Source organism: Lithobates pipiens, unplaced genomic scaffold, assembly GCF_037356315.1.
Source record: "Lithobates pipiens isolate NorthernLeopardFrog02 unplaced genomic scaffold, aLitPip1_a1.2 Scaffold_8, whole genome shotgun sequence".
Classification (NCBI taxonomy): Eukaryota; Metazoa; Chordata; class Amphibia; order Anura; family Ranidae; genus Lithobates; species Lithobates pipiens.
Window position 1 is genome coordinate 559547036 of NW_027507903.1, and position 26537 is coordinate 559573572.

Genomic DNA, 26537 nt, shown 5'->3' on the forward strand with positions numbered 1-26537 from the left:
CTGTCTCTACTGCAAATCCGTTTCACCACCGTACCCCCTGCTCATCTGTCCCACCACTGTATTGTCCTGCACATCTGTCGCACCACTGTACTACCCTGCACATCTGCCCCACCACTGTAACCCCCTGCTCATCTGCCCCGCCACTGTACTACCCTGCTCTTAGTGCCAGGATTCTCAGAGAGCAGACTCCCTTTAGCAGACAAGCCTGTCTCCCTCCAGCAGACATCCATCAGGCTAAAGAAGGGCCAGGACTCTCTGAGAGTGGCAATCAACTGCCCACCAGCAAACATCCACTGGGCTCTTCTGTCTCAGGGGCATATTGCCCAACAGTCAGGCAGGACAGCCCTGTCCATCCTGTACTAGGCTCTATAGATCTCAGGCCTGCACAGCACAATACCCTGCACACATCCTACCCAGGCTGCAGCCTGGGGGAGAGGGCTCGCAGATGGTAATAAAAATTGACAAGATGAACTCTATCCAAAACTGAAAAGAAAACGTTTTGCCTTTAGATATGCTTTAAGTGTCAGAGACACCTAGTTGTATCAGTCAGGCACTGCAGCAATTCTGAAAGTATAAGTTCACTTTCTACAAAAAATAAAAAAATATCCCAAGCTTTGAACATCTCACAGAGCACTGTTCAATCCATTATCCAAAAATGGAAAGAGTATGGTTCAACTGCAAGCCTACCAAGACATGGCCTTCCACCTAAACTGACAGGCTGTGCAAGAAGAGCATTAATCAGAGAAGCAATAAATCAAATTCAAGGGGTGTGACCGAGATGGTGATGGTGCAGGATGCTTAGTCTTGAAGCTTTGCAGCCATCGTGGGGAATAAATCCTTTTATCCCATCCTGACAACTTTCTAGACTGCCTTGAACACCTCCCAAACTCCCCCTGCGCATGAGGACAAGGAGCTGGCCGCGTTTTGACCATCGCAGCCCGAGAACAACTCAGATCAGCACCGGCAGACGGTGAGAGTGTCTGGTTCTTTACCTCCCCTAATGAGGCCTCACAATGGCTGAACACTCTGCTCCGCCACTAGTGGAGGTAATACTTTAGCGACTGTTACCTACCCTCTGAGAGAGCTCTACTGCCCGGCCATGTGTCCATCCCCAGGGGAAACCCCACTGAACAGACACTCATATGTTTAGACCCTTTTGACTACTGCTGGGGGCCCGGGGAACAAAAGCTTTCACATGATGCCTTATGCGGAGGCCCGGCGTCCTTGCTTGACGTACCCTTGATACATTCTCTAAAGACTGCTGGCAATGCTACATGACGCAGGAGCTGCTGGCGGATGGTAAACCCCCACCTTTCACCATGGAATCCTATTGACTGCCCCTTGTTTACCATCTGGCTGGTTCCCTTGTATCATGAGGTGCTGCTACGAGGATGAGGGCCCCTATGAGACCACCCGTTGGAGGAGCTGCTAACCAGACCAGTATGATACCTGACTGATGCTTACTCTGGCGGCTGACTCCCAGCTCCTGGTCATGAGTCCCTGTCACACCAACTTTACAGGGTGCTGGGGCCCTTGGAGGGGGGTGTTCATAGTTCATTTTTTTCAAGTTCGTGCCCCCGGTTCCAGCCGGGTGAAAAGGTATGTTGCCGCTTGATGGTGGCATCTTCTTCAGACTTGGTCCTCTGTGCTCTGAATGGACGTTACCTGCTCTGAGCCCTCTGGCCCATAACCCCAATTGGTCATTGACCATGTTTAGTTTCTGGGAACAGGCGCACCCTGGTTTGGGGGGGTGTGTGGGGGGGACTTTGTTTGAAGGGGAAATGTTATATTGATTATTCACAGGTATACAACACTGGTCATTAACTTACGAAATGCTTTCTACTGTACTGTGGGGGATGAGCTGGGTTCCTCTGTTCAGGGATCTGAGTGTACTCCTAAGGCAGGTTGGGCCAAATTACTCAAGGTTGCCATGGCCCCCATAACGTTAATATCATGGAATGTTCGGGGTAGGAACTCCCGAATACAACAGTCCTTAGTTTTAAATTTTCTTAAGCTTCACCAACCAGACATTTGTATACTACAGGAGACTCAGGAAGTCAAGTCCTTGGTCTCAAAAAAACGTGGATCGGCCATTATTACCATGCCACCTTTTCCTCGTATGCTAGGGGGGGTACGTTTACTGATCCACAAGAACTTATCCTTCACGCTGCTGGACCTGCACTTGGACCCCGGGGGTAGATACGTAGCTCTCTACGCAGTTATCACAAATGTGCCTATGGTGATAGTAGGGATCTATATACCCCTGCCGGTGTCACTGTTGATATTGAACAAAATCACTAAATTCATAGCCAGCTGTTCCACGGATAATGTGGTCTTGGCGGGGGATTTTAACATGCTTCCCTGTCCCAATATGGACCGGCTACTTCCGGACACGACTGTGGAGTCCCCTCTTTCTAAGTGGGCATCCACATTCGATCTCACGGATGTATGGTGGTGGAAGAACCCCCTTCTGAGAGCATACACCTGCCAATCAGTTTCTTACAGGGCCATGTCTCGCATTGATCTGGTGTTCGCACTAATTCTATTCTTGCCAAGGTACAGGAGATCTCCCATCTGCCTAGGGGTATATCTGACCACTCTCCTGTCCTGCTCAGACTTAACATGGGCCCTGTTCTCACCGACTGTCTCTGGAGACTCTCCCGCTTCTGGGTCTCTGACAACCGCGTAGCCCCGGGTGCAGACCTAACTGTACAAGAATTCTGGACTGCCAACCCACCAGCCATGTCACCTGCTTCTAGCTGGGAATGTTTCAAGTACCATGCTAGAGAGCACTACCAAATAGCCATCAGCCATACCTGGTGCCAGACTGGAGAGGTGTTGCTCCAGGCTGAGCATAGGGCTGCTGAAATAGAGGCACAATACTCTGCCAGCAGAGACGAGACCCATAGAATTGATCTGAAGTGTGCGGTGCATGAGGTGGCTCTCCTTCGGGTAACAGCCACAAAGAAGCTGTTGCTACACCAAGTACAGCATATTTTTGAGCAGGGTGAGCCTGGACGACTTCGGGCATGGTTGTCTAGGGAGCAAACAATGTCGACTATAACTCAGGACAGTTGCTGTCTGACCCTAAAGAAATATGTTTCGCCTCATATTACGAGGACTTATATACATCCAGGGCCCAATATTCTGATGCTGAACTTCAAACATATGTAGAGGCCATTGAGTTGCCCTCCTTGTTGGAGGCGGCCTGTGAGAGACTTGACGCACCTCTCACCCTCAAAGAGCTCCAAAATGCTATCAATGCCCTTCAGTTGGAAAAAACACTGGGTGATGACGGATTCCCTGTAGAATTCTACAAGACAAATGCAGAAACCCTAGCCCACAGACTACTTGAGGTCCTTTCCGCATATTTTGACTCTGCTTCCCTACCTCCCTCAATGTCCAGAGCCGTCATTGTGGTGATCCCCAAGCCTGGCAAGGACCCTAAAATTTGCTCCTCATATCGCTCCTCAACATGGACGCAAAGATCCTTGCCAAGGCCTTAGCAACCCGGCTCAATATGGTTATCCTATCTTTGATACATGGGGACCAGACCGGCTTTATGCTGGGCAAAGGAACCAACATAAATCTGAGAAAACTGCTCACTGTAATTGCAAGCCCGACTGCCGACGGGGAGGCCACCGTGGTGGCCTCTCTGGACGCGGAAAAAGCCTTTGACTCGGTGGAGTGGGAATACCCATGGAATAGGACCCAAGTTTATCAAATAGCTGCGTCTACTATACTCAAATCCAAAGGCCAGAATACGTACAAACAGAGTCCTATCGGCTTCATTCCCACACCACCAAGGCACCAGGCAGAGCTGCCCACTATCCTCGGCCCTCTTCACTCTGGCAATTGAGCCATTGGCGGCGCTGCGGCGGAGGTGAGGGGTATCTCGTTCCCCCCAACTGAAAAAGTTTCTTTACACACGGATTACATGCTCTTATACCTACAGCATGACCAACAATCACTGAGGGCAGCCCTGACCATTATTGATCAGTTTGGGGTGTTCTCTGGGGTCAGAGTGAATTGGGAAAAATCGCTCCTATTCTCTCCTACGCTCCATCTCTCTCAAACGGGTTGCGCGATTCAAATATCTAGGTATTCAAATACAAACTGACCTAAAAAGCTACCTAGTTAACAATATCTACCCTATACTGCAACAATTTATCCAGCGCTGCTCAGTGTGGAAAACGCTTCCACTGACCCCGGTGGGAGGGTAAACCTAATTAAAATGTCCTTTCTCCCCAAATTCCTATATGTTTTTTGCCACACCCGGTCCCCATTCCAAACTCTTTCTTTGTCAAATTGGACCAAGCTATTACCTCCTTTGTCTGGGCAGGGGTGGCACCCAGGGTTGCTAAACATACATTACAGTTGTCACTCACAGAGGGAGGTCTCTCCCTAACCAATGTTAAGAAATATTATTTGGCGGCGGTACTGGTTTCTGTGCACTGGTGGTTCACACAAGATAACACCAACCCGGCAGTCAACCTGGAGGCTGAGATTCAAGGTTCGTACTCTGAGCTTAGTAATCTGGTATATAGAGGCCTGAGGTATAGTCCCCAAGTCACTGCACCCATGAAAACTGAGGTTGGAGTTTGGCAAGAGGTATCTACTTATCTTAGCGACCAAAATAACGTCTCCCCATATACCTCGCTATGGGGTAACCCCACAATGTCGCATTTCCAATCTGTTCCAGACCCTCAGGTCTGGGCCAGGTACAAAGTCTGGACATTGCACCAAATTTATAAGGAGGGGCACCTCCTCTCCTTTGAAGACCTGAAAAGCAAACATCAACTACCCCCCTGGATGTTCTTCAGGTATATACAGCTTAGACACGCTGCTCGAGCGCAGTTCCCTAACAGGATACACCTCGCCACGCATTCAGTTGAATCCCTGCTTACAGACTCCGAAATATATCACACACTATCATCCATATACCTCAGACTTACCTGCAAAGATGCCTCTAAAATGCTCCCATTGTTCAAATGGCAATTAGATATCCCAGAGTTGACAGAGGAGAACTGGTCGGAGGGCATGCAGCAATGCATTTCCCTTATGATCTCAGCAAGAGATAGGTTTACGCAACTAAAATTTCTACATAGAGCATATTATATCCTTCATAGACTATCCACAATCTATCCGGGAGTTGAGGATATGTGTCCTAAATGCAGGCAGGCGGTGGGAACCTTCTTTCATGTAGTGTGGTCATGCCCAATCCTCCAGACTTACTGGCGTGCAGTGGTACAGGATATAAACGGAGTGGCGGGACTACACCTAGATGTGGACCCAATGGTGTTTCTCCTCAGAATAAAGGATAACCTGGCAACCAATAAACATACCAAACTGTTCGTGTTGTACACAGCTTACTATGCCAGGAAAGAGATCTTGTTCAGATGGAAGCTATCAGATCCCCCTACGGTAAAAACCTGGCAGGCCCAGGTAAATGTGATATTACCCCTGTACAAACTCACCTACATGCATCGGAACTGCCCCCAGAAGTTTGACAAGATATGGGCAGCCTGGGTGGAGGCTAGATAACTCACAATTTAAATGCACCCTGTGGTTCTCCCCTCAGGAAATTAACAGATTGGTGTTAGAGATATGGACCTTGCCCCACACGGTTGATGACTTTGGCTTGTGGAGATATCCTCCTCTATACCAATACAATGGACCAGGTCCCATTCTCACCCTTTTATCTCCCATCTGATCCCCCTTTCCCTTAGATCTCCCATGGATCAGATTACTGGTTCTTAGGTTGTGTTCCTCTGAATATCCATCTCCCCCAGACCCCCCCCCCCCAATCTCCCCTCTTCCCTTTCTCCTCCTTTCTCTCCTCATCTTTTCTACCCCCTTCTCCCCCCTCCTTTTACCAAATAATTAAATCCAGAACTTGGACTCAAATAGACCTGTATGTTTTCTATATGGATCTACGAGAAGCTTACAGCATTAAATCAGTTTGTGATTTGGTTCTTACATTAACGTTATGCTATTGGCTACTAGCCTGAATGTAGTCCCATCGTAACGAAATTACGTCATCACGTTCTGAAAGATCGGATTTTTCGACAACTTAGTCCGACCGTGTGTATGCAACAGTTTCGGACACAATCCGTCGGACTAAATCCGACGGACAAAATCCGATGGATTTGGTTGGCAGAATCTCCGACCGTGTGTACAGGGGCTTAGACATGTGCAAAAGGAAAAAAATTTGTTTAGTTTCGTTTCGTTTTAATTCGTTAATTAATTAATTTCGTTTAGTTATATTCGTTAAATTCTTTAAATTCGTTTTCGTATTTCGTTTAGTTTTCTGCCGAATTCGAAAAATTGGTCACATTCGAAAATATTTCAACCAAATTCGAAAATATTTCTACTGAATTTGAAATGATTTTAACATGATTCGAAATTATTTCAACCTCATTCAAAACTATTTCAAATATTTTGCGACCGGACTTTAGGGCCATGTATCTCGGGGTCACTTGGTGCTAGAAACCCCAAATTGATATGTTGTAGTGCTAGTTCTATTGTGTTTGCATACCAAATTTGGTGTTTCTAGCTATAAGTGAACCTGAGATATGTGGCCCCAAATTCGGGTCGCAAAATGTCATTCTCTGCTGCAGAAAAGTACTTTCATATTGCCCATATCTGGAGTCGCTTGGTGGCAGGTGGCGTGGCAAGTGGACAATCCACAACTTGGCCACATGGCACCCGTGGCCAGTCACGTGGCACTCGTGGCCGGTCACGTGGCACTCGTGTCAGGTCACATGGCACTCATGGCCGGTCACATGGCACTCGTGGCTGGTCACGTGGCACTCGTGTTAAGTCACGTGGCACTCATGGTCTGTCACGTGGCACTCGTGTCAGGCCACGTGGCACTCGTGTCAGGTCACGTGGCACTCATGGCAGGCCACGTGGCACTTGTGGCAGGTGTCGTGGCAAGTGGACAATACACAACTTGTGGCAGGTGACGTGGCAAGTGGACAATACACAACTTGTGGCAGGTGACGTGGCAAGTGGACACATACAATACACAACTTTTGGCAAGTGGACAATGACATACAGCATATGCACTTGCCTTGCGATCGACATCCATGACTTCTTCAATCAGGCATGCTCACAACTTCATTGATACCATAAATATAAATGAAATAAGATGTGTGTGGTTTTTTTGCACTGGTACACTGCAAGTATGAGAAGTTGATGTAACAGATATATATAAGTAAGTATAAGTAACTAACCATCTTCCAAAATTTCTAATTCAAATCGAAAAGATTAGAACAGAATAGAAAAAAAATTATTTAATAGAATAAAATAGAAAGAATATACAACCATCTTCTGAAATTCAAATTTAAATAGAATAAATTTGAATTTCGAATAGTATGAATTCAAATTTTTAAATTAATTAATTTTAAATTTGGAGACAGCGGTGCCTGTCTTTTTGGCAAATATCTCCTAAACCGTGTAGGTTTAGGAGATATTTCTTGGACCTACAGGTAAGCCTTAATCTAGGCTTACCTGTGGGTCAAAGTGTGTTGTAAGGGTTTACAACCACTTTAATTTGTTCATAAACGACCTGGAGGATGGGGTAAACAGCTCAATCTCTGCATTTGCAAATTACATTAAGCTAAGCAGGGCAATAACTTCTCCGCAAGATGTGAAAACCTATTGTGTGGTACCATACTGGTGACCACACAATAGGGATAAAACGTTTTTGCGGAAGGGAGTTTCATAAGCCACGTAGCCAGAAGAAAAGAGGTTTAACCTTAAACTGCGTAGAGTGTTCTTTAGAGGGAGCTGAAAAGATGTGGTATTCCCTTCCACGGGGGGCATCGATAGTTTCAAAAAACTATTAGATAAGCACCTGAACGACCACAACATACAGGGATATACAATGTAATACTGACACATAATCACACACATAGGTTAAACTTGATGGACTTGTGTCTTTTTTCAACTTCACCTACTATGTAAGTTTTCTGCTTCATTGTTCTTTTTATAGCCTGGTTTCATAGGAGTTTTCACTTTTTTTGCATCTTGAATATGGAATTGTTCCAAGATTTCAGAGATCTTCTGAGATTGGTTGAGAAAATAACTTCCATCTTCTTCTCTCTGTATTTGAATTCCCAGATAGTAGCTAATGTTCCCAAGCTCTTTGATTTCAAAATTATCTTTCAGCTTGTGAACTGTTTGTAATCCCCTTCTTGTTCAAAACAGGTTATAATTTCATCAATATAGATAAGGATGTATTTACCCAATATAGATAAGGATGTAATTACCCACAAAATGACCCAATTTTGGAAAGCAAACACCCCAATGTGTATTCTATGAGGCATGGGCTGCAAATAGGTACTCGGATACTCTGACGGGCTGGTGACAGGTACTCGGGTACTCCAACAGGCTGGTGACAGGTACTCGGGTACTCCGACGGGCTGGTGACAGGTACTCGGATACTCCGACGGGCTGGTGACAGGTACTCGGGTACTCCGACGGGCTGGTGACAGATACTCGGGTACTCTGACGGGTTGGTGACAGGTACTCGGGTACTCCGACGGGCTGGTGACATGTACTCGGGTACTCCGACGGGCTGGTGACAGGTACTCGGGTACTCCGACGGGCTGGTGACAGGTACTCGGGTACTCCGACGGGCTGGTGACAGGTACTCGGGTACTCCAACGGGCTGGTGACAGGTACTCGGGTACTCCGACGAGCTGGTGACAGGTACTCCGGTACTCCGACGGGCTGGTGACAGGTACTTGGGTACTCCGGGCTGGTGACAGGCATTCGGGTACTCAGATGAACTGTGACAGGTACTCGGGTACTCAGATGGGCTGGGACAGGTACTCGGGTACACAGATGGGCTGACAGATACTCAGGTACTCGGGTACTCAGATGGGCTGAGACAGGTACTCAGGTACTTCGGGTACTCAAATGGGCTGACAGGTACTCGGGTACTCAGATGGGCTGACAGGTACATGGGGACTCAGATGGGCTGTGATGGGTGATGATGACAGGTACTTTGATGGATGGTGACAGGTACTTTGATGGGTGGTGACAGGTCCTCTTTATTGGGGGGGTAATCAGTGTGTGTTGGTGTACACTGAGCGGTAACGAGATGTTACCGCAATCTCCTCCTCACACATGATCAGTGTGTGAGGAGGAGAACCCGATAACATCTCGTTACCGCGGTTTGTTTACATTCTGTGACCGGCTGTGATTGGACACAGCCGGTCACATGGTAAAGAGCCAATTTCATTGGCTCTTTACCGCGATCGGGGTTGGGCTGTGTCAGGGTGACAAGCCGCATCCCCGATCAGCTCTCTGCACGCGCCCTAGGCGCGTGCACGAGCTCTGTAATGGCGCAGTACATGTGACCGGCTGTGATTGGACACGGCCGGTCACATGTATCGGGGGGAGTCGATGGAGAGGAAAAGCCCACAGATCGGGGATGGGCTGTGTCCGAGGGAAGAAATGTGAAGAAATGAAGAAGAAATGACACTTTGCTACAATGTAAAGTAGTGGGTGCACAGCTTGTCTACTAGTGTAAATTTGCTGTCTCCTCAAAATAGCTCAACACACAGCCATTAATGTCTAAACCACTGACAGGAAAAGTGAGTACACCCCTAAGTGAAAATGTCCAAATTGGGCCCAATTAGCCAATTTCCCTCACTGGTCTCATGTGACTCATTAGTGTTACAAGGTCTGAGGTGTGAATGGGAGGTGGTGTGTTAAATTTGGTGTTATCGCTCTCATTCTCTCATTCTTGTCACTGGAAGTTCAACATGGCACCTCATGGCAAAGAACTCTTTGAGGATCTGAAAAAAATAATTGTTGCTCTACATAAAGATGGCCTAGGCTACAAGAAGATTGCCAAGACTCTGAAACTGAGCTGCAGCTTTCACATGTTCACACATTTGCTGGCCTTCTTGTAGTCTCATCCTATAGAAATATCTTAGTAGAAACAGCTTGCTGTTTATACTTGAATGCTCATGCAGTTTTTGTAATGAAGTCCACATACCTTTGGCCATTTTCTCTGTTCTTATGTGGATAAGCTGGTCATCTTCCACTAGTAAGCTTATGATTTCTTTTGCCTGTCTGTCCTTCCTATCCCATTCCTCTGTCTCTCTGTCTGTGGGTCTGTCTGTATTCAGCACTTGCCATTCTTGGTGAGAAACGCTTCCAGTTTAAACTTCCACGGTTAGTAGTTGCCATTGTTCAGCTTTTTAATTTAAAACTTCACATCTAAACCACTTCCCATGCCATCAGCTTGTATACAGTATTCACTGACTTTCTGTACTTACTAAGTATTCTTTCCAGTGTCTCTGGGTGTGCTGGGTGTCTGCTGGATGTGTTGGGACCCATAACCTATTAGCAGGTTATTGAATCGTGTGCTTGGAAGCTTGTTGTATGCAGAGAATATGTTGCTTTCATGGAGGATTAGCAATACATCATATTATGGCTTTACATCATGGAACAGGAACTTAATAGAAAACAAGTGCTCTTAACTTAGATAGACAATACATCCCGTTATATCATAGAATACATACACTATAATACTACAGCACCACCTGCTGGTATAGACAGGTGCACGTTTTTTTATTATTATGTGGTAATATATAGGTTAGGTGTGAATCCTATTTTTTGTGCCAGCAGAAACATACTTTCACTGGGCACATACTTGTTAGCACTGAAGTATTTTATATAATTATTTTCACATTACAAAAGGTGAACTTGTCCTTGAAACATTGGAGAGAAGCCAAATGAGAAACTGACAATTTTGCCAGGCAAACTATTACCAAGAAATTATAAATTTAGACTAAACATTTAGACTAGGCTAAACATACATAGGTTCATTCATTACTTATATTTGTTCTGTATTTTCATCCCAGATATAACCGTTTCAGAGGAATTGTCACAAATGAAAAAGAAAAAAGGTAAGGTGTTATGTTGGGTACAAACTATAAGAAAACCGGGCGAACAATCCTCCGGATTTTTTTTGTTATTTTACAGCAAATCAGAACCTATGAACGAAAATTTGTCCGGTCATGTGTACGCGGCAAAATACTTATTTTTTTGTTGTTTATTGTTTCTGATCATGCACGTTTCTTTCAGATTTTTCTTGTACAAAAAACTGTACACATTAAATGAAAATCGTTTGTTCTGTTCCCATACAAGATAAATTTTGAAGTTTGCCCGTTTGGGAATTTGGGAAAAGTCAGAATCGACTGTCAAAAGTTGTGTACACACACACACAGAAGAAAATTGTGCAAAAGTTCCTCAGACGAAAATGAGCCTTTAGGAAGCATTCTTATCAAACTACTGAAGTTTTATTGTCATTTTGTCACGGACTATTAGCACAACTGTTTATCAAACCCATATTTTCAGTACAGTGTACACCAAGGGTAGGCAACCCGTGGCACGCAAAGCCTCTTTGTCGGAACTTGACTTCCTCCCCATCAGCAGAACAGTGCAGGGAGACACTAATGCATTCCTTTTTCAGAATTCCTCACACCGCACCTGCACCGAGGGGGAAGCACTTCCCCCCCCCACACATTGTAAAAGATATGAAACATTGTTTGGTTCTCTAACTTTGCTGTAACTGCAATCGGTAGCTTTTGTGATGGGGAAGAGATTGGGTGCAGTTCTGATAGAGGGGGCGGTCCCTGTTTTCAGGAGAAGGAGGACTGTCATTGGCCACTGCTAAAGTAAACCACAGTCCTGCTAGCTCCATCCACCATCTGGAGGAAGACGACTTGCTTGGTTGCCACTACCAATCTCAGAAAGAAGGGATTTCACTGATTGAGAAAACCACAATCAGGTGACAGTTTGAGGAATTACTGTTGAGCTTCTGGGAACTTTGTAGAAATTATTCCTGAACCTTACTACTGAAACCCGGCACTTTGTGTCCCTTTAAGCCAGAGCCAGTATTCAGCACAATGAAAATCGCACATCCAGGTTTTGCTGCGGTGCAGAGAGCCGCACATTTTCTCAGCTGCAGAGGCCCAACTTACGATCCTGCACACAGGCCCACTGCTTTCATAAAATACCCCTGACCTGAGCTCATCATTGCATATCCATTCCAGATGCTTGTATGTGACATCACATACATTGTATACAAGCACGTGGGCTGGATGCGAGAGGTGGATCAGCAAGTGTGAGAGTGCCAGGACAGGTAGATGTGTCACATCTCTGCTTCCTTTCACTACTCTGCATATCATAAATGAGAAGAGTGTACAGCGGTGGGGCAGATGTGCAGGGAGGTACAATGGTGGAAGAGATGAGAAGGGGGTTCAGCAGTGAGACAGAAGAGCAGGGGCTTACAGTGGTGGGACCAGGGGCAGACTGACAATTCATGGGGCCCCCAGGCAATAGAAGATTATGGGTCCCCCAGGCAATCAGAGATTATGGGGCCACACAGTATACACAAACACACACATAGTATACAATCACACAGGGTTACACATGCATGTACACACAGTATACACAGATATGTTTCTATTGGCTGAGAAGGTACTGGAGGGGGGGGGGGGGCAGCTATAATCTCTGGATTTTTAGACCAACAGGATGTCGGTGAGGGACATTTCAGAGGCAGATGTAAAAAAAAAAAAACATTGATTTTTACATACTGTCCCTGTTTAGCGGTGGGACAGAGAAGCAGAGGGGTACTGTGATGGGGCATATGAGCAGCGTGTTACAGTGGTGGGACAGATAAGCGGGGGGAGTTCAGTGTTGGGGCAGATGAGAAGGGGGTTCAGCAGTGGGACAGAAGAGCAGGGGGTTACAGTGGGGTTGGGCAGATGTGAAAGGGGGTACATTGGTGGGACAGATGAGCAGGGGGTTACAGTGGTTGGACAGAAAATCAGGGGGAACAGATGTGGGGCAGCTGTACAGGGGGGCACAGTGGTGGGGCAGAGGAGAAAGGAGGTACATTGGTGGGACAGATGAGCAGGGGGGTACACAGGTGAGGCCGAGGTTCAGAGGGGAGCAGAGAAGAAAGGAGGTACATCGATGGAACACATGAGCAGGGGGTTACAGTGGTGGGGCAGAAGAGCAGGGGGAACAGAGGTGGGACAGATGTGTAGCAGGTACAATGGTGGGCCAGAGGAGAAAGGGGGTTACAGTGGTGGGGCAGATGAGCATATAAGTTCAGTGTTAAGACAAATGAGAAGATGGTCCTACAGTAAGACAGAAGAGCATGGGGGTACGATGATGGAGCAGATGTGCAGGGAGGTACAGTGGTGGGGCCGATGAGAAAGGGTAACATTGGTGGGGCAGATGAACAAGGGCTTACAGTGGGGGGGACAGAAGAGCAGGGTGATACAGTGGTGGGGCAGATGTGCAGGGTAGTATAGTGGTGGGGCAGATGTGCAGGGTAGTACAGTGGCGGGGCAGATGTGCAGGGTAGTACAGTGGTGGAGCAGATGTGCAGGGGGTTACAATGGTGGGGCAGATGAGCGGGGGGTACAGAGGTGAGGCAGATGTACAGAGTAGCACAGTGGTGGGGCAGATGTGCAGGGTAGCACAGTGGTGGGGCAGATGTGCTGGGTAGCACAGTGGTGGGGCAGATTTGCAGGGGGGACAGTGATATGAGGCGTGAAAGTGCAGGATGATCATTTCTCACTACTACTCAAGTATTTTACAGCATTTACTATAGAAAAATTCCTTTCTGTGATTGAGGGTGTGAAGTTGAAATTTTTTTGTTATAAAATCGGCACGCTCAATTTCTTTGAAAACATTTTTCGGCACACTGTGTTCAAAAGGTTGCCTACCCCTGGTGTATATTATTAGCACTGATCACTGTATTAATGTCACTGGTGATGTCACTGGCAGTTGGTCATTTCCCCCCAGCCTCAGTTATTCTGCATACACATGAGCTGAATATCTGACAGAAAAAGTCAGACGGAAGCTTTTCATCATACATTCCAATCGTGTGTATTCCTCATTCAATTCTGACGGACCTAGAAATAGAAAATGTTTTAAATATTTACGATAGAACCAAGTCCTATCGGGAAATCCGCTCGTCTGTATGCTGTTGGTGGACCAAAAACGACGCATGCTCTGAAGCAAGTATGAGATGGAGGCTATTAGCTACTGGCTATTGAACTACCTTTTTCTAGTCCCGTCGTACGCGTTGTACGTCACCGCATTCTTAACAATCGGACTTTGGTGTGATCGTGTGTACGCAAGACAGTTTCAGCAGAACTCCATCAGAACTCCGTCGGAAAAACCTTCAGAGTTTATTCCGAGGGGAAAACCAGTCATGTGTACGTGGCATTAGTGTCAGACTGCCTGCTGCACTATCCCAGTCCCATTATAGCTCTCTGATCACTGCCATTGGTAATATATATATAAAAATAATTCAGTATATATAATATACTAACATTTTGTAGGCGCTCTAACATTCTTGCAAACCGATCAATATACACTTATTGGGATTATTGTAGCAAAATAAATTTTTGCCAAAATGTATGGAGACGTTTTATTTTTTTATTTTTTTTATTTCATTGGATATGTTTTGTAGCAGAAAGTAAAAAATATATATATTTTCAACATTTTAGTTCTTTTTAAATTTATATTGCAAAAAACCCAGTGGTGATCGAATACCAGAAAAAGGAAGCTCAATTTGTGTGAACGCAATGATATAAATTTTGTTTGGGTACAGTGTTGCATGAGTGTACAGTTAAAGTTGCGCAGTGCTAAATAGCTAAACATGGCCTTGTAATGAAGGGGGTAAAACCTTCTGGAGCTGAAGGGGTTAACATTTATTAACAATGGAAGAAGTAAGCTGTAATATATAGTAGCGAATAGCGATAGAAAAAAAATATGCTTCTATATGTGATGTTTGGTTCCAGCCGGGCTTTCAGACAAATGCCTTAAGAAGCAAAGTTCGGCCTGGACCTATAGCTCATTCTTAGTGTTTTCATGCCTAATTTTGATTTTTTTTTTGTTGTCAGAGCCCTCCTGTGAGATTGGTTGGCTGGAATTTGAAGACCATTGTTATTTCTTCTCTGATTTTGAACTAAATTGGGCAAACGCTGAGAAGATGTGTCTGAACAGAGAAAGTCATCTGGTTATAGTAAACAATGAAGCAGAGCAGGTAAACAACTCAAAGTAACATAATCAATGCTCTGTATCACATTTCAGTTTTCCTTTGGTACAGTGGACCTTTACCCTCAAAAAGTACAGGATCAAACCTATTGCTAATCTCATTATTATTTAAAGCAATTGCATAATAATGTCATGGTTGGTCTTATGACAGCTGCACAAATTCTTGCAATTCAAGTGTTCCTAGGTTCTCAAGTATAGACCACTGGTCCCCAACCTTTTTGGCACTGGGGACCGGCAGCGTGGAAGAAAATTGTGCCAAGGCTCGGCGGGGGGGGGGGGGGGGGGGGGGCGTCGGCGGGGGGTTGGGGTTGGGTGATGTATACACACGTGGTGGGGTAAGCGAATTTCACGGGCAATATATTGAGGCTATAACTGTTGTTCTGCTGTTGGTACTTCAATCATCACGGCACCATGGTTGGTATGGTGTCAGAATGATTGAAATGCATTATTTCTATTACATTGTAATATAAATGAAATAGTTCAACTCGCCATAATGCAGAATCAGTGGGAGCCCTGAGTGTCACTTTCCACGTCGCCTGCCACCAGATGAGGAATGTCACTTGCCATGCTGCCTGCCACCAGTTGAGGAATGAGGAATGCCACTTGCCATGCTGCCTGCCATCAGTTGAGGAATGAGGAATGCCACTTGCTAAGCGGCTTGCCACCAGATGAGGAATACAACTTGCCACACTGCCAGCCACCAAATGAGGAATGTCACTGGCCATGTCAACTGCCTGTGCCACCAGATGAGGACTGCCACTGGCCACTTCACCTGCCTGTGCCACTAGAGGAGGAATGCCCCTTGCCACGCTGCCTGCCACCAGATGAGGAATGCCACTTGCCATGCTGCCTGCCACCAGTTGAGGAATGCCACTTACCAAGCTGCCTGCCACCAGATGAGGAGTGCCACTTGCCACACTGCCTGCCACCAAATGAGGAATGCCACTGGCCACATCACCTGCCTGTGCCATTAGATGAGGAATGCCACTGGCCACGTCACCTTCCTGTGCCACCAGATGAGGAATGCCACTTGCCACGTCGCCTGCCTGTGCCACCAGATGAGGATTGTCACTGCATTGGTGGCACTGGTTCAGTGGTCGTTCTTGAGTGATGGCAGGAGAGCAGACATGAGAGATGTCATCTCTCTGCTCCCTGTCGCACCTTTCGACATTCCGCACGCTGTGAGAGTGGAAGAGCGGTGATGCTCGGTGGGCAGAGAGAGAGATTATGTCATATCTGCTCGCCAGACTGCTTCTCTCATTTGCCCCACTGCTTTCCTCTCTGATCCACCGGTGCTCTCTCAACCACCTTACAATGTCATGCTGCCCGCTGCGGCCTGGCTGCAAAGACGCTACGGCCTGGTAGTGGGCCGCGGCCCGAGGGTTGATGACCCCTGGTATATACAGCATTGCAACATTAACAAGTGAGCAAGCTAGTGGTTTTATGCACGTGAAGATAAAATCATAATGATAAAAAAGAGAATGCTTCATGCAACAAATGGATAAAAATAAATACATTTGGCAGTGTTGCCAACCTATGAGATTAAAATTTACTGAAACGACACCCAAAGCTTTACTGGCACAGCAAAATTTTTACTGGCATTTACAAAATTACAGTTTTAAGGGGAAATGTCAGCATTTAGACTACAAACAAGTACAACATGCAGTTAGAAATGGGATTTAAGGCAGGGCCGTTTTTAAGGCAGGGCAAAAGGGGCAGTGCCCCAAGCGACTCACATCGGCTCCGCGGGTGAGCAGGGGGCGCGCACACACCTCCGGCGACGCGCACACGCCCCCCTAGTGGTCAAATATGTTACCGACGTAACATGACTGCGGTTTGCGCAGCCGAGCGAAGTGGTTAAGGCAAATATAATTTAATATTTTATTTTTGAAATAGTAAGTGAGTAGCTCAGGGACAGGACAAGAAATTTGAATGGGCAGGCACACATGCATGAAATTGACTCTCACAGTGACACTGACAGCAGCACAGATGATGATGACACCTCACCGACATGACACGTCCCCTTATGAGCCACAGTGACAGTCTCTCTCCATGACAGGTGGTCCCTTCGGTCCACTCCAGTCCAAACAGCACTGACAGTCCCACTCCCGGCTTGCCTTGCCCCCATACCGTAGACCCACACACAAAGCTCTGGCCACTTTTCTAGGCCTCCTTGCATCACATCACATGCTCAGCCACTGCCTCCACCAGACCCACCCCCCCACTTGCACCGCCCCAAAGACACTAGCATGCACTCCATGGGCGTGGCTGGCTCCGAACCAGACCTGTGCATGTGCAGGGCTGTGCTGAGCATCACAAACATATTTTTAACTGGCAATTCTTCCCTTTCACTAACATTTACTGGCAGGAGAAAAATGGCTGTTTTTTACTGGCTGCCTGTAAAAATATTGGCGGTTGGCAAAACTGACATTTGGTAATGATCAGAATGTCTTAAACCAAGAATGCAGTGACACAATGATAACCAATGGAAGAATTATCACTACTAAGCAACATTATGAAATCCAATATGACTTCTTTGTAGGGTGAATTGGGAACACCACTCTCTTTCCAGGCAATAAGGCTGAGTTCACACTTGTGCAATCACAGACATCCCATGTGATTTGCACCGCATTGCTGTGCAGATCACATGTAATGTCTGTGTAATGTGAATTCAGCCATACTTTTGCACCAAAATGTTACAGGACCCTTTTTTTGGGCTGCACTGGAATCGGATCAAATGGGTGTTCACACTTATGTGATCCGATTTCTGTACCATTTGACAGTTCACACTGTGTTCTGCAAACCGATCTGGGGGAGTCATTAACTTTGCATTGACACCCGCAGCAGTTAGCAGATGTCAGTGTGAACCACCAGCAGGTGACATGAGATGCGGGAACCCATAGTGAAATTGCGCAGGTTCCCGCATCGCATATATGTGAACCGGGACAAAGGGTGCTCAGCACACGGAACCCCAAAAAGGCTGTTGGGAGAAAAGCAGCTTTATCTCTGTTTATGACTAGTTTTATAATTAAAGTGTATCTAAACACAATAACGAACGTTTTATGCATTGCAACTTACCTCTTTATATGTGTTGATCCTATCACTAACACACTTCCAGTCCTAGGGTAACAATGCTCACGCATTGTACTGTATCTGAGGAGCAGTGTTGTCACCTAAGGACAAGTAGTGTGCTAAGACTGCATTCCACCTGAGCTCTTTATTTTTCTGGCAGATCAATAGATATTTTTTTGCACTTCATGAATACAATAACAGAACACTTTCAATTATATATTTACTGCATCAAAAGGGAGTAAGTCATATGAAGTTCATTGTTAGGTTTTGCATTAAATTTAACCCCTAGATACATTTCTGTTTTAAAGTGGTATTAAAAGAGAAGTAGGGCCAAAGCCGATGGATCACAAAAGTACACTTTGTTCTGCTAAAGCCCGCTGTCGGCTGACGAGCCAGTCCACTTTAAAGTCGGGATCCACCCAGATTCCTGAGCGGCAGCTGGATCATCCTCTCAGCAAGCTGCTGAGAGTCTAAGCCAACCACTCCCACCCCCTTCCACAGCCCAGCGCTCCAGTGAGAGCCGACTAAGGCTAGATTCACACATATTTGAATTGGATGCGTTTTTGAACTGCATCTAATTCATATGACTTGAAAGAACACTGCTTTCTACTGTGGCTGTTGACTGTTGCAAACACAGTATGTCAGCTTGTATTTAAAGTGGCCGCACTGTATTTATCTTCTGACAGGCTGCGCAAGGAGCTCCATATCTCTGGAAACCCCACTATTTTACTAGTGGTGGGCTAGGACTTAGGCTACATACTCCCCAAATTTGGGGTCTCTGTAACCCTCGAAGCTTGACATATTCATTGAAAAAGAAAAAAAATGACTAACTTTCTGCTATAGTATATATCCAAAAATAAATTAATAAAAAAACGAATTATTCATCAGTTTAGGCCGATATATATTCTTCTACATATTTTTGGTAAAAAAAATCACAATAGTTGTATATTGATTGCTTTGCGCAAAAGTTATCGCATCTACAAACTATGGGATAGATTGTTCTAACTTTAGGGAGATGGGCTGCCAGGGACATGGCAGAGATCACTGTTCCCAATCACTGGAAACAGAAGATCTCTGGCATGTCATCTGGCAGAACAGGGATCCTCCTTGTTTACACTGATAGATCCCATTTCTGCCTCTGTATACCGCGATTGCGGGTAGCCAGCAGACATTGAGTCCACCGGACCTGTGGATGTGCTATATCACTTAAAAAAGCTAACATACAATGATGGCGATTTGTGGTATCCTGCCACCTTGCCACAGTTCGGTAGGTCAGGAAGCAGTTAAAAGAACTGCACTCCTAGCCTTGGTTTGAGAGTAATAAGATATGATTTTTCTTATATATACTGAGTAATTTTTGACAGGGGGTAATAGTCCAAAAGACAGGAAGAGTTGTAAGATTGGTTTTATGACATCTGCACAATATGAGAAAGGTAACTTGGATTTCCGGATACCTACACCCACCAGCATCCCATACCATAACCCCAGTTTGGACATTGATGGTACAGTTAAAACATATTTGGGGTATGACAATGTGAGACCCTGCCACTGTGAAAATTGAAGTAGAAATGACACAGGGTTTGCAGAGTATGGGGCTCCAAAATCTTGATTTAGAGTGGAGAAAATTGATCTTTTTATTTTTTCTAGATTTTGGTATTCGCAGCTTAGGTTTAAAGTGGAAGTAAACCCATGGATTTAAACAGTTAAAAAAAAAAGGCATTCCGGGAATGCTAACTGCACATTGGCTGTGCTCTCAGCCAAACTATCAAACCATCGAATGGATGTATCATAACGAATCACATGTGCAGCACCATAGCAGTTGAAGATTAAACAGAGGCAAAGATGGCAGCTTCCTTGGTTGAAAACGATAGGGGAGTTTACTTCCACTTTAAGAGTTTGGAGACTTCTAAGAGATTTGGGTGGAAAGAAGTCTCCAACCCAGTGCACAGGAGATCAGCAGGCTGCGAGTGCAGATATGCACAGCCCTTATAATGAAGGACCTTGCCATAGCTCAGAGCTCCTGTGAGGAAACAAGTGTATCCTTGATCACAGGGCTGGGAGAGTCAAGGCGGCTAAGTGAGTCTGGAGGACTGAGAGAGTCAAGGGGATGAGGGAATCTAGAAGTTTCAGAGGAATGAGAGAGCCCAGGGTGTCAAGAGGGGTTAGGGTGTGGGCCTGTGCAGCAGGTTGCTGCAACTAAAAAGGCTTAGAGAGCCCATAGAGCCATTGGGAGGAATTGTGACCCATTTTTGGTACAATTCAAAGGAATTGTGCCCCATTGTTTGTGTTATTGGGAGAAATTGTGCCCCAGCATTGGTGTCATTGTGAGGAATCATGCCCCATCTTTGGTGTCATCAAGAGGAATTGTGGCCTATCATTGGTGTCATCAAGATGAATTGTGCCCCATCATTGGTGTCATCAAGAGGAATTGTGCCCCATCGTTGGTGTCATTGGGGGGAATTATTCCCCATCCTATGTGTCATGCAGAGGAATTGTGCCCCATTTTTGGTGTGATTGGGAGGAATTGTGCCCCATCATTGATATCATTGAACAAAAATAGTGCCCCAAGGGCCAGATAAAAGCATGAGGCCACCAGGTCGCAGTTTGGAGACCACTGGCCTAGAGGAAGGAGAAGGTACTGTTCATCATATTTCTGGAATTGCAAATGGGGGATCCCAGTGACCATATGTTCCCTTTATGACTTTTTGAGCTGGCTCTACTATATATGACTACTTAATAAATGCATGTTTGGGCCATTGGCTCCTCTGACTGTCCTCCTTCTGGTAGGGCATGTGTGTTTTATCACTTCACTTCCCCCTGATGAAGTGTAATGTGCGACAGGTACACTTATGCATGTCCAAAATCAATACAGTTGTCTACTGCTTGTAAACTAGGTTTTCATCTCATTGACATAATGTACTGAGATGTCTTAGCCCTTGTGCACACGGTCAGAGATTCCGACGGAATGTGTCCTATCGGACCGTTTTGTCGGATATTCCGACTGTGTGTGGTCTCCATTGGACTGTTTCCATCTGAATATCCAACGGACCAACTTTTCCAACTTGCCAGTAAAATTTTCAGACAAAATGCTCCGATCAGACATACTCCGATCATGTGTAGCCTACTCCGACGGACAAAGTGCCACGCATGCTCAGATCAAATTCCTAGACCAAAGCTATTGGCTACTAGCCTGAACGTAGTCCCGTCGTAATGAAATAACGTCATCACGTTATGTACAATCGGATTTTCCGACAACTTTGTCTGACCGTGTGTATGGAACATCACTTCCGGACCCCTTCAGGAATTAATCCGTCGGCATTACTCTGACGGATTTGGTTGTCGGAATCTCCGACCGTGTGTACAAGGGCTAAGTGTATTTCTATATGTGGTAGTTATGCATTGATCATTGGGGGTGAACTAAAAAATGAATTGTTGTATCAATGTGTAAATGCACCAATCTTGTTTTTATGAATTGGTTTTACCTCTAAATCTTTTTTTTTGAATAAAATGTTTTTAACAGTATTTACATGTGTTTATTCTTTGAGAGGTAGCACCTTTATAAAAGTCCCATTTCTCTTTATTTTTTTGGACATCATTTATAAGGGATGTGGTACTTTAGTGTTCCACCAAAATACCAATATAAAGTATACTGTATAACAATGAACAAGAGCCAATACATATGTTGAACTCATACATCCCTTCTCTGTTGTTAATACTCTCTCTGGATTTACATTGCATTTATAACACACTTATTTCTTTCTCTCTAATTCCATAGAATTTCTTAACGAATGACCATAATGGAAGAATTTCCTGGATCGGTCTGACAAATTTGGAGATGAATAATACATTTACGTGGGTTGATGGCACAGGGTTATCATACCAGTAAGTCATGTGTATAGTGTGTTATTTCAGGGGCCATATATTAGATAAAGTTTGCAACAGATTCAAAATTATTTGCTATTGAAAACCAAATACAGTCAGTGAGGCATGATGCCACACATGCTGAAAACTTAGATTGAGGGTTTACACACACCACAAGGGTTCATGCACACTGGCTTAAAAATTGTTCCTTCCACAGAGTTTTGTGTTTTGGCTGTAGAAGCAGCTCAATGTTATCCTATGTGTCCATGCACCTTAGGATGTTTAGAGGCATATTTTAGGGCCAGCGTTTAGAGGCAGAACAAAAAAACCCCTTCTGATTTGCTTTTTTGATTGGAGTTTTCTGGCAGAAAAAAATGCTAAACACTCCTAAAATGTGCCTAAACAGGTGGGCAAAAATTTTCTATATGAGCATTTTGTTTTCTGCCAAGGAAACTGGTGTTTTTTTTTTTAAGCCCAGTTTGCATGGAGCATAATTCTTCTTTATAAAAAATGCGTTGGTTCTTACTTCAGGTAATATCATAGTTTGTCCCAATTCAGTTGCTGTCACTTTTGTTAGACAGCTCACTGTGCATTTACAGTATATCTGGGGAAAAAAAAGGTAAATAAAAAAATAAACAAATGAATGTATACTGAATACTATCATTAAATTCAATTCTGAATTAGATATAGAGTAAACTGAATACAATATTGTTCACCATAACTGTCAATATTATTCACCATAACTGTCCTTGAGAGCTAAATGTGAGTCTCAGAAGGATTAATGTGGCCGCCACTTGGTAGAGTTTTAGGCCAGTTTATCTAAATACGTTTTCTGATTATATACTTCCCTTTTGTGAAACCGAGCAAAAGTTATCTTCTGTTTACAGAATTACATTTTTAAAATTGTACTATTCATATGTTAAAAGGCAAACTGCTGTTTGTCAATGAGTAAGAAAATTTGGGGGCATCTGCTGTAATTTATTGCTTTATCTTTTGCAGATTTTGGCACTCAGGAGAGCCAAATAACCTAGCAAATAAAGAGGGATGTGTTCAGATTCTTTCTGAAAGATGGAATGATTCTATCTGTGGATTAAAGTTTTTTGCCATCTGTGAGAAGAGACTGATATGATGATGATTTCCTCTCTGTAAAATACTCACAACCTCCGGGGACTCTGGAAATATATCCTGCACAATTTGTTGATCTTTTTCAATGTTATCTACACTGCTAGGTCTACAGCTTTTAAAAAAAAAAAACATATGATTCCCATCCTTGAGCCACCTGATGAAGCTTTACTCAATCTTAAACCTGATAGACTTACTAGATGCCACTGATGACTCATGTCCTAATGGCAACCAAACAATCAGTAGCAAAAGCTTGGTTATCTGGCTCCCTCTCTTTAGTGGCAGTGAAAAACAGGATTTACTCGACATTCAATAAACCTGACAGCAAAACCAATGGATACGATGGCCAAATTTTATAAGATCTGGGACCCATGGGTTTTCCACTCTCTACCTTCTGACTGTAGGCTATGAAACGGAAGTCTGGCAGATTGGCACAGGGTCCTAGATGCTCATTCCCACTTACCCCCATGCTCTCCCCGTTACTTTCTCCTCCTCTCTTTTCCTTTCTTTTTCATTTCTCAAATACCTACGCATGTCGTGTAGTATGCAGTAGACCACCCATTGGAGCGTGGCTTAAGTTTTTACTATACTGAATAAGATCATCAATACTTTGGCAATTTGTAAGTTATCAGCGTTTCATATCAAAGTAATGTTGGATAAATATCCCTGACATTGTAACTACATTAATATGTCTTATTTTCCACTTACTTTAATAAAAATATTGAATTAAACAAAACAAAAACATATGACTGTGCTATATTCACCCAAAGTTTAGAGTTATCAATTATATTGACACTGTATATTGGTTAGGTTTTACCACCTTTATGTATGTCTATTATTAGGTAAGTCTATAAATATTATTTTATTCTTACGTGGTATACTGTATACACCATGTGTTTTGTTAACCTTTACTGCTTGCCTCTTTTGAAAATGGTTGTGACTGTATGCAGGATTTAATAAATACCATGGCTTACTGTTAGTGATGCTGCTTGGAATCAGGTTGGATTAATCAGTTTCTCATTTTGTAAAGATGCGTTTTAAAGTTGCTGACCAATAGCTGCCATATTTTGCTCTATTCACTGTTTAGCTTGTAAACTCTGGTCAGGAAAACTAGTTGATGGGTCACTAGTGCAGTTTTCAGAAAGTTCACACAATTTAACCTCATCTGGAAATCTGATATGTTCATTGGGAGTGTACTTCCTGAAGCTTGTGCCCAATGCGACTTCCTACCTCACCAGTCACATTCATATAGGGGTGACTCCAAACTATTTTTTGGGGTTGGGGATCCAGTGCTGGTAGAATAAGTGGGTGAACTAAGTCCCCCAATTCCGTGGTATAGGAAAGGCAGACGTGACATAATGAGAAATGATTAGTCATAAAATTAGTTAAAAGTTTCAGTTGCAGTGTTATATAGAAGCCATTCACAGTGTAAAAAAAAAAAAAAAAACAGAGACCATAGCTTTGTAATCATTATGCTGTGGTCAGAAGTATGTAACACCTTACATTGCTGCTTAGCAAATGCAAAAAAATAACAATTATATAACCACTGTTCAATAGATGTAAAAATAACTCCAGAAGCCCACCTTGAAGGAATTGAGAACAAAAATGTGGGTCAGGTAGTGCCCCACCAACATGCAAGTTTGCGTGTAGCCAAAAACTTGCAATGATCTATAAAGTGGATGTTGATGCATCTTTTTGCATCTTTTGCATCTTCTGGACATTTGGATGCATCCGAATGTCCGAATAAAAAAATAACGAATTTCAACTAATATGAAAGAAATTATAGCAGATATAACAAATTAATTTGACATGATTCGGTTATTCGTTAAAGATCTAATGAAACAAAAGGTCAACTCAAAGTAAATCTTACAGTCCAATCAGCTGATTAATTTTGTGCTGGAGGTTGGATTACTGGCAAAGTGCATTCCTGAGAGTGAGAAGGGTTTTGTATTGTATTTGAGCAGAGGAGAAGAGATATTATCATTGTGTGTGTTAATAGATTCAATAAACAAACGACTTTACAAACTACGAATCGTTATTACAAATCAATATACTTACAAAAAAAAATAATTTCAACTAATACAAAAGAAATTATAGTGGATGCGAATGAATTTGACGTGATTCGTTAAAGATCTAATGAAACAAAAGGTCAACTCAAAGTAAGGTGTTGTATTGTATTTGAGCAAAGGAGAAGAGATATTATCATTGTGTGTGTTAAAAGATCCAATAAACATATGATTTTCCAAACTACGAATCATTATCGTGTATATATACATACATACATATATATATATATACAGGTCCTTCTCAAAAAATTAGCATATTGTGATAAAGTTCATTATTTTCTGTAATGTACTGATAAACATTAGACTTTCATATATTTTAGATTCATTACACACAACTGAAGTAGTTCAAGCCTTTTCTTGTTTTAATATTGATGATTTTGGCATACAGCTCATGAAAACCCAAAATTCCTATCTCAAAAAATTAGCATATCATGAAAAGGTTCTCTAAACAAGCTATTAACCTAATCATCTGAATCAACTAATTAACTCTAAACACCTGCAAAAGATTCCTGAGGCTTTTAAAAACTCCCAGCCTGGTTCATTACTCAAAACCGCAATCATGGGTAAGACTGCCGACCTGACTGCTGTCCAGAAGGCCATCATTGACACCCTCAAGCAAGAGGGTAAGACACAGAAAGAAATTTCTGAACGAATAGGCTGTTCCCAGAGTGCTGTATCAAGGCACCTCAGTGGGAAGTCTGTGGGAAGGAAAAAGTGTGGCAGAAAATGCTGCACAACGAGAAGAGGTGACCGGACCCTGAAGAAGATTGTGGAGAAGGACCGATTCCAGACCTTGGAGGACCTGCGAAAGCAGTGGACTGAGTCTGGAGTAGAAACATCCAGAGCCACCGTGAACAGGCGTGTGCAGGAAATGGGCTACAGGTGCCGCATTCCCCAGGTCAAGCCACTTTTGAACCAGAAACAGCGGCAGAAGCGCCTGACCTGGGCTACAGAGAAGCAGCACTGGACTGTTGCTCAGTGGTCCAAAGTACTTTTTTCGGATGAAAGCAAATTTTGCATGTCATTCGGAAATCAAGGTGCCAGAGTCTGGAGGAAGACTGGGGAGAGGGAAATGCCAAAATGCCTGAGGTCCAGTGTCAAGTACCCACAGTCAGTGATGGTCTGGGGTGCCATGTCAGCTGCTGGTGTTGGTCCTCTGTGTTTTATCAAGGGCAGGGTCAATGCAGCTAGCTATCAGGAGATTTTGGAGCACTTCATGCTTCCATCTGCTGAAAAGATTTATGGAGATGGAGATTTCATTTTTCAGCACGACCTGGCACCTGCTCACAGTGCCAAAACCACTGGTAAATG

General features: G+C 44.1%; 1 protein-coding gene across 1 annotated transcript in view; it reads left to right on the top strand.

Moving 5' to 3' along the window:
• Nucleotides 1-25185, top strand: part of LOC143960963 (CD209 antigen-like protein C) — a 34267-nt gene extending 9082 nt beyond the window's left edge. The window contains exons 4-7 of the mRNA XM_077470031.1: nt 10887-10931; nt 14952-15094; nt 21953-22059; nt 23038-25185. Of these exons, the coding sequence (XP_077326157.1) occupies nt 10887-10931; nt 14952-15094; nt 21953-22059; nt 23038-23167 (425 nt within the window). The 3' untranslated portion in view covers nt 23168-25185. The remainder of the gene's footprint in view (nt 1-10886; nt 10932-14951; nt 15095-21952; nt 22060-23037) is intronic.
• The last annotated feature ends 1352 nt before the right edge of the window (nt 25186-26537 follow it).